This window comes from Lepidochelys kempii, chromosome 11, assembly GCF_965140285.1.
Source record: "Lepidochelys kempii isolate rLepKem1 chromosome 11, rLepKem1.hap1, whole genome shotgun sequence".
NCBI classification, from domain to species: Eukaryota; Metazoa; Chordata; order Testudines; family Cheloniidae; genus Lepidochelys; species Lepidochelys kempii.
The window spans coordinates 53017933-53034289 of record NC_136390.1 but is presented as its reverse complement, the minus strand read 5'-3'; the positions used below and the strand labels follow the sequence as shown (position 1 = coordinate 53034289).

At 40.4% G+C, this 16357-nt stretch overlaps 1 protein-coding gene across 7 annotated transcripts in view; it reads left to right on the top strand.

Annotated features, from left to right (window-relative positions):
- Window positions 1-16357, top strand: part of STAT4 (signal transducer and activator of transcription 4) — a 62239-nt gene that overhangs the window by 22414 nt on the left and 23468 nt on the right. For all 7 annotated transcript variants that reach the window (XR_012154337.2, XM_073306206.2, XM_073306211.2 and 4 more), the window contains exons 4-8: window positions 8103-8201; window positions 9899-9991; window positions 12367-12445; window positions 13905-13990; window positions 14962-15113. Coding sequence is in view for 6 of the 7 variants with exons in the window: in XM_073306206.2 (XP_073162307.2) it covers window positions 8103-8201; window positions 9899-9991; window positions 12367-12445; window positions 13905-13990; window positions 14962-15113 (509 nt within the window). In the remaining variant the exon portion in view is untranslated. The remainder of the gene's footprint in view (window positions 1-8102; window positions 8202-9898; window positions 9992-12366; window positions 12446-13904; window positions 13991-14961; window positions 15114-16357) is intronic.

Sequence of the window (16357 nt, the reverse complement as noted above, 5' to 3'; positions counted from 1 at the left end):
TCTGGGTTTCCCTCCTCCCACAGCTCTGTGTTTCTCTATGGGAGATGGTGACCTGGCCTGCACTAATTAAACTCTGCTGTTTATCTGCCCACAAATTATTAAAGTTTAGTTCTGTGTGTCCTAAGGAATTTAATGAGATCCTGGAAATTACACAGTTTACAGTAGGCGGGCATTGATGAAGAGGGGAAATACAGAATTGTATATGTACATTCTAGGACTTCCCCATATCATGAGAATTGCCTAAAAGAAGGAGGTTGCCTTTGAGTTCTCTTCTTTCATGCATCCTGAGGATGATGGGGGAGGGGAATCTAAAATATAAGTCTAAGATAAGTACAGTAAATAGATACTCACACAGGTACTTCCTCTTTGACCTAGATAAAACAGAAGCATAATGGCTGTCTGAATGTCCTTTTAATAATAATACTCCAGACTTGAAAAGTTTCCTTTAGAGAATTCTCAAGCACTTTATAAACAAAGAATCATAACACCTATGAGAGAGGTACAGTAAGTATTATCATACCTACTTAATGGATGGGTAAACGGAGGCAGACTGAATTGGGAAAGAATCCTGTGCCCTTTGAAGGGTTTGCTAGCCTTTTAAAGGTGGAATGAAAAAAATGCAAAGGAAAACAAGGGTGGGTTGTGCTTTTTGTTCTTCTTTATGAGGCATAAAGAAGGTCTGGAGTTTTTTTCTAAAAACAAAATGAAACAAAAAACAAAAACAGTTTTTTCCTGCCTTTAAAAAAGAAATTGGAAATTGAAGATCTGTACAGCCTGGAAGACTGTATGGGGGTGACTGGAGATCTAGTAAAGTGAGGCTATTACAAGAATCAGGAGAGTGAAAAATGAGCAATTGGGAAGGGAAAGGATTTTTGTCAAACTGTTTAAACACCCTGTCTTTTAAACCCCTGTTTAACTTCAATAAAAAATTAACAGTTTGGGGAATGAAAACTTTTGTAAAAGATTCAGCAACAACACCCCTCCAACCAACATCTTCTGAGCCATCCAGTAGGCCCTCTAACAAAACCTGGGAAGACCAGAGTTGACATCCCTGATACTCCTACTTTTTTAAAAAAAGCAGGGAAAAATCCCCCAAACCTAAAAACATTTTTGTAAAGAATCAAAAAGGACACAAGCCCAGTTAAAAAAATAAAGAGAGTCCTTTGCAGGTGAGTGACTTTCTCAAGATCACACAACAGGTCAGTGTATGTCAAAAGTAGAACCCAACAGTCCTAACTTCCAGTCCCCTGCTTTAGTCACTGTCCACACAGTCATTCAGATTCTCAGCTGGTGCATACCAGAGTCACTTCCATTGAAGTATATCCACTATTAGTGACCTGCAGAGCCTGTACTTGTGGTCTGTATAAAGCTGGGGGTAGCTTGTAAAAATCTGATCAGGTCTTAGTACAGTTTGAAGTACACGGTGCTGGCTGTTCCTCTTTGTTTTCAGCTGGTATATCACCTGAAGCAAAGCTAAGAATTAAATACTTATATTAATTTACCATATAAGCAATTGCTGTAGTTGCTATAGGACTGTTATGAGATCATGATTTGTTGATGAACTGTGTGAAAGAGGTGACCCACATGATCACAGATGAGAGAGGAGGTGTCCACAAGACAGTCGGTCAATTAAGTTGTGGTCCACACTATAAAAAATGTTGAGAACTCTCTGGTCTAGGTGACTTGTTTCACATTAAGCAATAAAACAGTTGCCAACTCTAGCATAAAATCACAAATGATACTGACCCCGTTGTGAAGCACTTTGAGGTTTGCTGATGAAAAGCACTAAAGAGGAGCTAGATACTGTAGTATTGTTATAGCAAGTCTTGGTGTTTTTTAGTTTTCCATGATCTTACAACTGCTGGCATCAAACTTATGAATTTTCCCATATTCAAAATGGCCACCCTCTCATTACTTTCAATGGAGATGAAGCAAGCTGTTTTCAGTTAAGATGGCCAAAGTTTCCCAGCAGTCTTTGAATTCTGCAGTGAGGCTGCCTCTAGTAAAGATGGCTGCTTACTTTCACCATTTTCAGTCCAACTGAAGCTTGCCTGGGAAGATGGCTGTGAGCTCTATGATTAGGGGTCTGGGCAGGAAACTATAAGAAGATAAGAGACTGTAGGGAGCAAGAAAGGAACTGAAGAGGTATAAGAGACTGAGGGGGTGCAGGAAAATTCTGGATTTACCTGAGCAAAACTCCACATTTGCACATAGAAAGGAGTTTCTAGGCACCAAATAATAATTACAGTCTAAAACTAGTTAAATATGCAGTCCCCCATTTAGCCTGCACAAATGCCTTTCCGCATCCGCACATGCAAGATTTTGTATTTATTAATATGGGACATACTTCTACAAGCTGTTTGAAAACTTGGCCAAAAATATCTATCTCGAAAGGTTATTGTGAATTAACTGTTTTAGCAGTAATCAGTTTCTCTTTTTCTTCATGATCTATTAAGATATTTGTACCTCATCAGTTGTCTTATATGGAGTGCAGAATCTATATGCTCTCTGGGAAATGTATGGGGGTTTTTTCTTAGTAAATGTCATCAGCATTCAGAGAATATTTTCACCTGTTCAGAATGAAAGCATTTTCCACTAACTGTTCGCTTCATTTAACAGTGTCCTGGTAGTTACTGAGAAAAAACCCTGTCCAAATATTAATTAGTTATTTATTGTAGATCACTATGTAAATGTTAGGAAAGGAAATACTTTTATATTTAGGAAACAAAGGAAAGGAGCAGGAAAATATTTTTGACATTTAACAATAAAAACAAAACTTTCAGATGCAAAGTTCACCCCAGCTCTCTTCTCTGTTGGCCTTCCTTTAGGCTATGTTAGGTATTAATAAGCCCATCAACACTTATAAGAAAAACCCAGAGGCTTGAAATCAAGTTATAGGAAATAACTGAAGGAAGCAAAGATTTCCCACTGTCTCGGTTTAAAACTTATTCACAATAGAAAACTGCTGTAAGAGTAAAGTGTTTATCAAGATACTTGATGGTTTTTTATGTAAACAAACAAATAAAATACTGCCTAATTGTGGAATCTGTACTCTCCTTTGGTGGCTGGCAGGATGGCATGGTACATTATATCACAATCTAGGATTTGATTGGATTCCCTGACTTCAGGCTCTTTTCTCAATTTTCCCCATCTTCTTCTACCCCCACCATCTTTTTTTGACCCTCCAGTTTTGGGAGATCATTTTCTGCTTCTCACTCAATGGCTAAATTCATGCTTAGCCAAATTCTCTTCAACTACATTGGTTAACTAAGGGCAAAATTGAACCAGGATGGGAGTTTTTGTGGAGAATTTAAACTGATATTGAAGAAAACTGGGTGGTTATCTGCATACTTTTTTCAGCAGCAAATACAATAATCATCGAGAGTTGTATAAAACAGGTTGGGACATTAAGTATTAAGTCTTTAAAGATGTTCTTCTGTATAGCAGAGACAAGGTGGGTGATGGAATCTAGCTTATAAATGAGCTTTCATTGATCTTGTTATTTTTAAGACACTATCTACGTTCTGTTAGGATGAAATTCACCCACTGGTGTTGATGCCAAAGCAGCTTCCAGTGCAGCAGCACTATGTTTGGTCCTGCTGCTGAGCGATGGCAAAGTGGGACACCAGAGACTTTCTACTCCCGGGAAGCTATGGAGCTGAGCTCCATGCCAGCTCCCCATAGTCCAGAACAGGGTTTTTTAGGGTGTGTAGCAAAAAGGGGGCTGGGCTTACTTTGCCCCTGTGTCTAGAAACATCTATGTAGCAGGTCCACCCAATCACAGCCTCTGCCTCACATAGGCTGCAGAGGTGATCTGCACTCCTGTGGCGAGCGAGGAGTGAGAGAATTCTCTCCCCATTACACACAAAACTTATTTACTTGAGCTTTGTGGAGCTGAGAGGGAAGGGAGTTAATTCCCCCTTAATCACTTTGGTCTTTTAAACAGCTAAGTCATTAATTTTTTTCATTGTGAAAAAAAAAAAAGAGACAAGAAAAAAGTTTTGTGTACAACTGGTATCTGTAGAAATGCTGGGAAAGTCCCTGTTACCTGGTGATCGTATGGCGGGGGATTTTAAATCATCCCACTGACAAGAGTTTCTTTTGAAACGCCTTTTCTATGTAAATACATTTCCTGACTCCAACACAGAATTTCATTTTTTGTTGACTTTGTTAAAACAGCTTTTGTTTGAATCCTGTCTCTTTCACTTGGCAATGACAAAAAACTAGAGTCTGAGGGATTTAGTTTTTGCCCTCTTTGGTTCTTTGGGATGGCCACTCCTCAGCCATCTTGATGCGGACCCCTCTGACCTCAGTTGATCGCCATCCCCCCAATCCAAGGCTTAAAATGGGCTCAAAGGCTCAGCCTAAACTGAAAGAGAGATCTCTGAGATGGGTCTGTCACTGCATGTTATGATCGCCTTCTGCAATCCATGTCGGCAGACCCTTATGTCCTGGGGCTCTTTATGGGTATAAGGGTCTGCCCATGACAATCTGACAGCAAGATCAGGTCTGTGGTGTATTAAACATGCTGCCAAAACCCTAAGATTTTGTTACAGGGTAGTGGGATTCTGTTGCTGGGCAGTGCCTAACCCAGACTCCCCACTCCTCAGGCTGTCCACTTGCAGATTGCCTGTAGAGACACCATGACACAGCAAAGACTCCTTCCAGCCAGCCATCTCCAGGACAGAACACTCAAATGTAGGAGATAGGGCAGTAAAGAATATCAGCAAACAAAACCTATAAGAATTAGAAAGAACTAGCTAAGCAATGGACAAACATTAACCGATTAATCATCAGGGCTCGTTCCTCAGCTGGTATAAATTAGCTATTGATTTCAATGGAAGTTATGCTAATTTACACCAGTTGAGGATTTGGCCAACCCTTAATCTTGTCCCTTTCCTCATGAAACACCACTCTAGTCAAACAGGATGAGGCTTCAGTCCTCTGCAGGAATATCCTCAAATCCCAGCCCTGATCACATATGATGTCCCATGTTCCCCTCATCTCCTTTCATGTATGTTGAAAGTGGGAGCAAAGTTTCATTCAGAATTTACTGAGGGCTAGATTGACAAGATGCCCATACAAGGGAGTAAGAAGCCTCCTTGTACTACTGCATGGGCTACACCCTTGTGTCCACATGAGCAGTGATAAGCAAGCATTGTGCACCTGTTTGCTCTCCTTCATTCCTTCAGAGCCAGTGGGTGGGAAGTAGGCAGAGAGAATTGAGGAATGTGCAGAAGTTTGGCTCTGCTCCTGTAACACGCTGGCCAGCACAGCTGAGCTGGTGCAAGAAAGGGTTTGTATAGATCAGTAAATGACCACCAACAACCTTACCCACACACCTTCCCCTTATCTTCACCCACAGCAAGGAGGAGGCAGGATGGGAATTGTGCCTTAGAGGGGTGTCTGACGTGCAGTGCCTCCTGGAATAGTGCTGGTTATTCACCACTACCTTGCTCAGGGCTGTGCCTAAAATCAACAATCTAGCCCTTGCCCTTCATTCCCCAAAGCAAATGATACAGATTACTGCTATAGTAGAACATTCTTTCTTTTTAGGTTATGTACATAGTGAATTTGAGTCCATGGTGATGTTAGAGTCTTCACTGGTGAATGGAAGCACAACTCCTTGAACTTGTCACAATCTTTTCAGCACACTTCAAAGGGATATTAGGAGATACAGCACATGTGGCAGCTGTGGGAAGTTTATTTTACCCCATATAGCAGGTACATTACTTAGCATTCAGCTGATTAACTCTGAAGCCTTGTTTCAACACTGAGGGCTGGACTACCCTTGCGCTTAAGTCGATGTAACTTACTGCATTCCCGGGTGTGAAAAAGACACCCCCTGAGCGACATAAGTTACGTCGACCTAAGCCCTGTCCACACTGGCGCTATATCAGTGGGAGATGCTCTCCCGCCGACACAGCTTCCGCCTCTCACGGAGGTAGAGTTATTAAGCTGATGGGAGAGCGCTCTCCAGTCGGCATAGCGCATCTTCACCAGATGTGCTACAGCAATGCAGCTGCGCCGGTGTAGCGCTTGAGTGTAGACTTGCCCAGTGTGATGAAAGCCAAAAGCTTCTCTGCTAAGGGTAAGGTAACCCTTCACTCCCCGTTCAATTGACTGCAAAAGTCCTGTGCCTTTTACATCAGTACAATTTCTCTCTGGAAACACAACACTAGGGGAAGCACAACGTTTAATAACAAGCAGCCAGTCCCACTGATTAAAATGATTTGTATTTCTCTTGAAAGTCCGTCTTTCTCTCATACTATGCTGCCTTGCAACTGCAGACAGCGTAAGCAATGAAAAACACCCTCCAGCTATCCATGCCTCATCCAAAAACACCAAGGGATTTTTTTGTACATTTTTTGTTTTTTATATGTAGTACTACCGCTAAGAATTCAGCTGTGCAGTCACGCGGATGTGACAAGAGACGACGAGTCTCTGCACTCTTCCATCACGCATCCTCATCCTGTTGACAGACAATGGAACAACTGGTTTAAGAACTAATGAGATGTTTTAAGAATTGTGAAGCTGATTGTGCCAGGCAAAGAAAAAGCAAGGATAGGAAAAATACTTAATAGAAACAAAGCCAGAGGAGAGTGAAAACTAAATTAGAAAGCTGGAGAAGGGGAAACACTGCAAAAGAGACGAAGTATTTGGTTCAGGAAAAGCGTGAGAAATTGTACTGTACTAATGATAATAAAAATATGAAGAAACACTAAGGTAAACAAATATTACAGAAAAAAAGGCAAAAGCACAAAAGAATATTATTGGGAAAGGCACTGCTTCAGGGAAGTGGTACAAGCTTTCCAGTTTGCCAAAGACAGCATAAACTTTATTAATATTTGGTCCCCTTTGGCCTGATTCTCATCTCACAATAGTTCTAAACCAGTATAACTCCATTAAAGATAGTGATTCTGCCCCTGGTTTACATTAGTGTGAATAAGAGGAAAATTGGGCTCCTTGTCTTGGGATGAAAGCTGCTTCTTCCATGTGTTATTGGAATAAAAATTGTTCAAAGAGATTGGCTAAAATGAGAACAGATTTAAGTCTGTTGGTATATACTGTACGGGGGAAGGCTTTTCTGCTTACATAGTTACTATGCTGTTATGTGATATATAGTTTTCTTGCTCAAATGCATGCTACATGCTGGATTGAAAATGGAAAACCTGATTTAAAAAAAATGCATCAAAAATATGCTGACAAGAAAACCATCTCAAACCAGATATGTTTTCATTTGAAGGTCAAATTGTTCCATTGCTACATATAAGTCATGGCTATATTTAATGGCACTAATGGATGCTGCATTGCATCATAAATCTACATGCAGTAATATGTTTTATCGGATTCTTGTAATCAATGCAATCATATTTGTTTTTAAAGAGGGTGAAAAATCTACTACTACTGTAGAAGCCTCCATATTATCTAGACATACAAATAAGTTACTTAAGACGCCTTTTGATTTATACTGTAATCTTTGTCCTCCCACCCCATTTGCTCCTACCTTCTCATTAAACTTACTTGTGTGACTGGCCTGTTGTAAGACTGTAAGCTCTTTGGAGCAGGGACTGCATCATGCTCTGTGTGTTTGTATAGCACTTAACACAGCGGGACTCTGATAGGGGCCTTTAGGTGCTGCTGTGATGTGAATAAATGATAATAAATACCATATAAATGTATGCAGTACGTCTCTTTAAAGAAGTCATGCAATTGCATCAAGCTGGCTTATTCTCAAAAAACTCCAGCCATTGTTAACACCTTGTCAGCTGTATCAGCATTAGCATCATTGGGAGCCCTAACATGCATGGCTCACTGTGTACCAGCACTGTGTCATCTAACCTAGCTCAGAAAAAGTCTAAATGACACGGTGCTGAAAATGGTGTCGCCAGCAGGCAGGCTATCTACATAAGGGCTCCCATTGTGGTTAACGCTGGTTTATAGCTGAATCAGTGTTAACAATGGTGGGAAATATGAGCGAAATCCCCTAAACCTGTACAAGGCCAGTCAGTGGACAATGAAATCAAGATTTTTATTATTTACATAGGGAAGACCCTAGATTTCTTTTAATTTTAACATTTACAATTTATTTATGTTTGCAGGGAAAATATCATGGTAATCCTATGCACATAGCAGTTATTATTTCAAACTGCTTAAGAGAAGAGAGAAGGATATTGGCTGCAGCCAGCATGCCTGTACAGGTAACGTATTACATTTTATTAATCTGCTTTGGCCAGGTTGATCACTTGTACTGAGGACCAAATTCAGTTCTCTTATGATGAAACCAACAGGAACAGGGAGGACAAGATCTGGACTTCTGTCTCCAAATCATGTAAACAGCATGTGCACGTTTGTGTGTGCAGAATCAGGACCTTACACATGAATTTAAGTAACTTCAGTATGTTACTGTTAATCTTAAGAAACTATAGGAATGCCTTGGGAGAGAAGACATTATTTCTGATCACAGGCCCTGACTTTCCAAAGTGCTGGGGGGTGTTTGACCCCTGCTCTGCCCCAGGCCCTGCCCCTCTCCACCCCTTTCCCCAAGGCCCCGCCATGCCTCTTCCCACCGCACATCTTCCCACCCACGCTCTACCCCCACCCTTGAGTGTGCCGCATCCTCGCTCCTCCCCCCTCCATCCCAGCCTCCTGCAAAATGCAAAACAGCTGTTTGTGGGAGGCGCTGATCCGCAGGGCCTGCCAGTGGGAGGGAGGCACTTGGGGGGGGGGGAATGGGGAGAGCTAATGGGGGGCTGGCTACTGGTGGGTGCTCAGCACCCACCATTTTTTCCCCATGGGTGCCCTAGCCCCAGAGCACCCATGGAGTCGGCGCCTGTGTTTCTGAAGCATGGAGCAGTTTTTGACTCGTGTTGTAAGAGACAAGTTTCATTGTTAAGTTTTATCTTGTATTTATTATATAATATTTATGCTAATGATCATAGACTTTAAGGACAGAAGGGACCATTGTGATAATCTAGTTTGGCTTCCTGCACATTGCAGGCCACAGAACTTTACTGACACCTGAAATAGACCCCTAACCTCTGGCTGAGTTATTGAAGTCCTCAGATCATGTTTTAAAGACTTCAAGTTACAGAGAATTCACCATTGATACTAGTTTAAACCTGCAAGTGACCCATGCCCAGTGCTGCAGAGGAAGGTGAAAACCCCCCCAGGTCTCGGCCAAACTGACCCAGGGGGAAATTCCTTCCCAACCCCAAATATGGCAATCAGTTAGACCCTGAGCATGTGGGCAAGACCCACCAGGCAAACATCTGGGAAAGAATTCTCCGTAGTAATTCAGAGCCCTCCCCATCTAGTGTCCTGTCTCCAGCAGTTCGGGATTTTTGCCACTGGGAGTCGCCGATGGACTACATGCCATCATAGGCAGTCCCATTATACTATCCCCTCCATAAACTTATTAAAAGAAGTTAATATATTTTTAAAAACCACACAAGAAAATCCCAAACTGTACAATATGCATTTTGTGAAAACTGTTATATTGATGGAAAAATTCAGACAGATTCATTTAAGTTATGTTAATAAGTGAATAGAATGTATGTGCTTACTGGGGTATTAAAATATTTTTTTCAGCAATATAACAATCTTCCTACAATATATTTTCATTTTGGATTTTCTTGTTTGTTAAACATATATTAAATTTTAAAATGTTTGCAACACTACCTTTATCCGTTCTGATCTCAAGATACAGTGGGTGTTGTTTATCAGTCTGTGGAACGACAGTGATTTACACCAGCTGAAGATCTAGCCCTAAATTCCGTCTTCTGTGCTAGATGTTGGAGTGGAGTTATTTGTATGGAATGTTCTATGTAAGGCGAAATAGCTTTGCTGTTCAAGAGATCATAGATGGTCTACATACGACATATTTAATTTGTTCTAGGGACCACTGGAAAAACAATTGCAGAATTCCATAGTTTCAGAAAGACAAAGAAGTGTGGAGCACAAAGTGTCAGCCATTAAGAACAGTGCCCAGGTATGTTGTGTCTGTTACAGTCTGGGACAGTGTGCCAGGTTCTAGGACTCCGCACAGAGATACAGATTTATTACTGCAGATTCAGTGACACAGCCTGTTCAGCTGGGGCCTACTACTGTATCGCAGAAATCTCTCTCTACAGTAGAGGGAACTAAGGACAGAGAAAGAGGTCCTGCAGGGATAATACTAGAAACAACTTAGCTCAAGAAGAAGTTTGGCTTGAGGATTTGTTTTCTTGTTCTTTATATAAGAACAAAGGAAAAAAACAGAAAAGGGGAGAATTTGGGTGTCAAACCCAGGGAACGGGGCACTGGATCAGCACCTATATATTTAGGGTCCAGATAGCGTCACAGAGGAGAAGCAGCCTGCTCATAATGTTGGTTTGCATTGATCCTCTTCTGCAAACTCCTGCATAGAATCTGTTGCTGGGGCTTTTTGTGGGGAAGGTGAATTTCACTGAAAAGGAAAGGGTAAAGAAGAATAATGTATGCTTGAGTTGTGCATGAAAAACAGCCAAATGTGCATTCAACTGCACACCTTGCATTTTCATTTCCAAAGTTTAGTCCCCAACATAGGAAAAAAAAAAAAAACCCAGATGTGGCGGTCTGTGCACACATCTAGATTTGGAGACTGGATTTGTATAATCTTCTAAACATTTACTATGGTTTCCAGGTGTCCAATTTTCAACCAGAAAGTCTGGACACCAAAAGTCTGGTTACTGTAGGCAGGTGGGAGTGGGAAGGTGGGGGGGGAAGATGCCAGGTCATCAACCCGTGCCAGCCCCTGCTCAGCCGGGGCCACCTCCTACTTGCATGGGCTGCAGCTTCCATCCCAGCCCCGGAGCAGAGGGAGCCAAGCTGCGGTTGGGGTGGGGAGGGGAGGGAGGTGGAGAGCATCGAGTGATGGAGGGAGAGGAGCGAGTGTGAGGGGTGTGGCCTTAAGGGAAGGGAGGGGGTGTCTTAGGGGAAGAGCATGTTCATAAATCATCTTTTATGATGGATTACTTGGAGAAGTCTTTCCAAACCCTTTTAAATATTAAAGCATGAAAGTGAAACTCTGAAAAAGGCCAAAGCAGTCATTCAGTTTCTCTGCTTTGCACAAAGTTCATAAAGGTGTCTTTATCTAAAAATGAAGTCTGTGGCTACAGACCTGCAGAACTTATGTCATTCTGCTGGCCAGAACTTTTTCTGGAAATCTCCACTCCCTTCTTGTAGGCCCTGATCCAGCTCCCAGGGCAGTCAATGCAAAGTCTTCAATTGACTTAAATGGTGTGGGATCAGGCCTTCAGAGTAGTATGGCCCTGTTCTGAGATATTCATCTGTCACAGGAGAAGGTCTTTTGCACAAAGTATGACTCAGCTTGTTTCACCTCAGAGAAGTGGAGAATAACTTTAAATCTCCAAATAGGCCAAAGAATTATAAAAACAAATGAAAAATTGGAGCTTTCAGTTAAAAAAGGGAAATTATCCTGCTGTGGCAATACTCTGCAAACAGGTGTTTTTGTGTGCGCACCAAGATGGTAGAAGTAAGTGTTTTGTTTAGGGGTTTTTTTTAAATTAGTTCTTGGGATTATACTTTTAAAGATAAATTCTTTTCTTGGATATCCACATTAAAAATCCCCATGCCATACTTTGAGTAGCTGTGTGTTCAAATCCACAAGCATAATTTAATTAATAATTTTCATAGTGTGAGTAATCAACTATTCTTCAAAGAATGACAATTTACAGTGCCAAACTACTAGATTTTAAAATGTGGGTGGGGGAGGGGCATCCTTGATTTGTTTAAGTGTCAAAGGGCAATTACTCTAATAGTTTACATAAATGTGTTTTAGTTAGGTTTATATTATTGATAAGCCGTCTTAACTAATTTTAGTCATTTCTACTTTCAAACAAATAAGGATTTGAATTATTATTTGGGGAGACTGGTTTAGATGAAAATAAATTATGTGGCCAGATACAGACAGGGTCTTGTTCTGCAGGCAAAACTTGAATCAATGTGGTTTTGCTACAGCAGAGTTCATGATTGGGCTGATTGTATCAATAAGAATATCAGTGTGTGAAAGAAGAGAATATATGACTTTCCTGGGATGCAATGAAGGGAACCCCTCTCTCCTTCTATAATATTATGGTCTGCAGCTGCACACAAAATTATCATTTTTTTCGGAGATTAGTGAGTAGGAGATAAACAGTCCTGTCAAGTCTTTGACAGGGAAGGGAAATATTGAAATAAGTCAACTGCAGTCTAGTTTCAAAATATTGAAATAAGTCAACTACAGGCTAGTTACAAAATAAAATAATGTTAATTAGGAACTGTCGGATATGGTGAACCCTCAAGTGCTATACTGAATCTTTTTTTTTCTTCTTAATTTATAAAAAGATGACAGAACAAGATGTCAAATACTTAGAAGATTTGCAAGAGGAGTTTGACTTCAGGTATAAAACAATACAGAGCCTAGGTAAGCTTTTTCATAATTATTTTAAGATGCTGTGAGAAAGTGTTGATTATAGGGCTAGATTCCAGTCACAGATATGTTTTGTGTATTACCTTCAAAACATACGTAAGCACAAAAGCTGATATTTTGAGATATAAGCATGATGTGTATGCAAAACTGCTGTCTGTGCCATAATGCACACTTCTGGGGTTAAAAAAAGTAATAATATCCTCAGTGTACAGATGCAGTTATTTTCTGTAAATGAGCTATGAAGCAGTGTGATCAAGTCTTGGGAATTATGGTCTCCATAGTTTAGAGGACACTTTTTTCAAAACAATTTTTTCATGTTTAACATGGCCCTTCCTCTTACAGAGTGGAATGTATAGGTCCCCATGCTTACCCCCATAGTGGAGTTTTCTAAAACCAATTTATTAGCCACTAACTTGGCCTTCCAGTCTTTCTGACCAGAGCGGTGATGATCATCTGGTAAGCATTCCAAATGCAAGCTTGAGCAGCCTGCAGTGGTTCTGGGATCTGCAATCTGTCACACTGCAACAACTTCTTCATCACCCTTCTTCAGAAATGAAACTGGCACCCAGCTATGTCTGCACTGAGACCTTAATGGCACCTCCCTTTGAACATGTAGAGAAATCTGGGCCCCTAGGTGTCCCAAGTTCTTCAGCATGCCAGTCATATGAGACTGAGATTTAAGGTGTCAGAGCACAAATTTCTATGGAAGGCACATGCCAGGGCCCAGCACAGATATAGATGGCATTAAGTTCTTCTTTGAAAGTAGTTGGAGATGTAGAGAAACTGAGGGGTATAGAGCTGCAGAGGAAAAGGGAGTGGGTCACACTAGGAAGACGTGAAGCCAGTGGACGACCAGTAGCAGGAAAGATCACGTCAAGATGAAAACACCTAGTGACCAGTACTCACAACTTCCAAAATTCTCATGGTTACGAGCACCATAAAATCCCCCATCCCAAATACCAAACCTTCTTGCACCTATCCCCCACCTGCAAATATTTCCTCAACCGGATACATCGTTCACACTAAGATTCCAAAGAACTTTGCTATGATTACTGACAGCATCGGACACAATTTTATAATGGCTCATCACAGTTCAGTACTTGAATCCCATCCAAACCAGAATGATATAATAATGAAATAAGAGTATACACAGACATAAGAATCTAATAATTTCTATGTTACTAGTACTCATTTCTTCCCTATACTCCTCCTGTTCCACACAAGAAAAAAAAATCAAAATACCCAGCTCCTATAATAATTCTTAAATTCATATCAGAGTCAGTCTATGCAATTGAAATTATATTATATAAATTTTAATTACAAACATTCGTAGATTTCTTTACTAGCTACCAGGATATAATCTGTTGAGGGCTTCCCACCTCCTACCCCCATTATAAACACATACACTTACACGGAGGTTACCAGATGATTTTTTTTCCTCTTCCCCCTGTAGAGCAGGGTGACAAAAACAGCGTCCTGATGAAACAGGAAATGATGATGTTGCAGGAAATGCTCAATACCTTAGACTACAAAAGAAAGGTTGGTAACATGTTTTGTCATTTGTGGTTCATTTGCTTTCTCCCCCTGCTCCCACACTGAATAATCACATTTAAGGAGGCATTTGCACAAACTCTCCCATCCAAAGGAGCAGGTAAACATAATTTTGTGTTACAAATACCAGGGGGATGATGGGGGAGTTTACTAGCAATTAAATAACTGGCAATTCTAAAGAGTACAACTATGGGCTTGAGCCTGTTAGTTGGCAGGTGAGGATTAACCATCAGCTCACAGGAACTGTTCTGGATTCATCCTCTTCGTTTGCAAGTTACTGCATTTAAAGTCAGGAAAAAAACCACTCCGGATCAATGTAATCACATAACCATAAAACCAGACATCACACTATTGAGTGCAATTGCATGCCAACGGATGGTGGGGAAAGAACTTCTTCTATGTCTGTTTTTTTGCTGTTCACCTTGGAATAGCTTAAAAACTTCCATATAATTTCCACATATTCTTTTCATCATTAAAGAAAAGTCTATGTGGGGATACAGTCCAAGATCACAGAAAGGAGCTTGTGACCTTAACAGTGCTTCTACATGGCAAGATCCTGGAGGTGTCATGCCATAATAAATTCACTAAAAAAAAAGTTATGTGTAGAAAGAATTCATTAATATTCAGGACTATTTTTAGTACAATGGCCAGAGAATCCAGTCACCTGAACCCAAGCAGTAGTGGTATAAGTATGGTCACTTTCTCAGAAATAAAAATTAATCCATAAGCATGAGAACATTATATATTTAAAGACTTAAGTAATTTGAATATGGTGTTTCAAAGAGAAATGCTTAAAAACAAGGTGAATCCAAAACACTTAATTGCACATTAACATGTTGCACATTTTTCCTAACTCTAAGAATTTAAAATTTATGGCCAGCATAATAATTGGTTTTCATTTGCGAGCTTTATTGGTGTTCCCTGTGATCAGTTGGTGACACTTTTCCTATTCCTTGCAGGAAGTCCTTAGCAAAATGGCACAAGTAATAAATGAAAGTGATGTCTTGATGAACAACATGCTGCTTGAAGAGCTTCTAGATTGGAAGAGGCGCCAGCAAATTGCCTGCATTGGAGGTCCTCTACATAGTGGGCTTGATCAGCTCCAGAACTGGTAAACTTACCATTTACTTTAATTTTCCAGTGAAAACCACAGGAAGTCTGCTGCCTCATAGTAGCCCAACACATGTAAAAAGATAGAAGCTCTGATGGGACCCTGTCATATGTATGAATTAATTGAGTTTGCTGCTGATATGGTACTTAAGGAAGTAAGTAACTGAAATGCCATGGGCTTTGATAGGTGTAATCTGCTGTTAGAATGAATACAAAACAACAAGCTCTACATGGAGACTCATCACTTGCAGATTATTAAACAAAACAACAGCGAGAAGCCTCCCATATATCACATATACTTCCTCAAAGGAGTTTTGCTAAAAAGAAATAAATAGCTTGATTAAAACCACACATAAGTGTACAGATCTAGTCAAAAACCCACAGAGAAACAACGCTCTTATCTCATGGAGTCTGACTTCTCTGTGCGTATTAGAGTGGCACACTGAGCTCACTAAACTCGTCACTTGAGGACAGTGGGAGTTTTATCGGGTAAAGACTTCCTGCTTTGACTCATTCAGTGCATCACTTCACCAGATTTGAAACGATAGGTCATTGCAACAAGTAGGAGTTTAATGAGAGATCATAGCCTGTATTTGAGAGTACCACAAGGCTCAAAAGGAGGTGGTCATGTCTAGATTCAAAGTTCAAATTGAAACATAAACATAATTAAATTTGACAGTTGTAACGGAGCCAGAGAACATTCTTGTTCCGTTCAGTGCCTTCCCAACAATTTTTTTATGTCCCGTGAAGCTTTTGTCCCCCGTCTGCTGGAAGAGGCATAGTGAGGTCAGCAAGGAAAAAGGGAAAGAATGGTTGCAGGGGGGAACAAGCAAAAACAAAACCATTTTTCATTGTTGAAAACGTTTCAGTTTTTCATCAGAAAACCAATATCAAAATGAAAATTTGTATTTTGGTTGAAAAGCTTTTTTTTTTTTTTTTTTGGTTACCAAAATATTTTTTCAATAAAAATTTTTTCAACCAGCTCTACCTGATCTTTTTGTAAGGACCTATGTGAATTTGTGACAAAGATATAACAGGACAAATCTTGAAGTCCCTGCGATTTTTTATCCACTCCTCACACAGTTATGGGAAGGGAGACTTTTATAAAAGTCCAATGTGGGATTTTAGCCACATGAATCCCATTAAAGTAAACTGTTAGCCAAGTGTGCTTGGATTGGATTTTCACAGTCATCTCCTCACCTCTCAGGGATATAAATGTTCTTCTCTTAAAGAGCATGTTTTGCA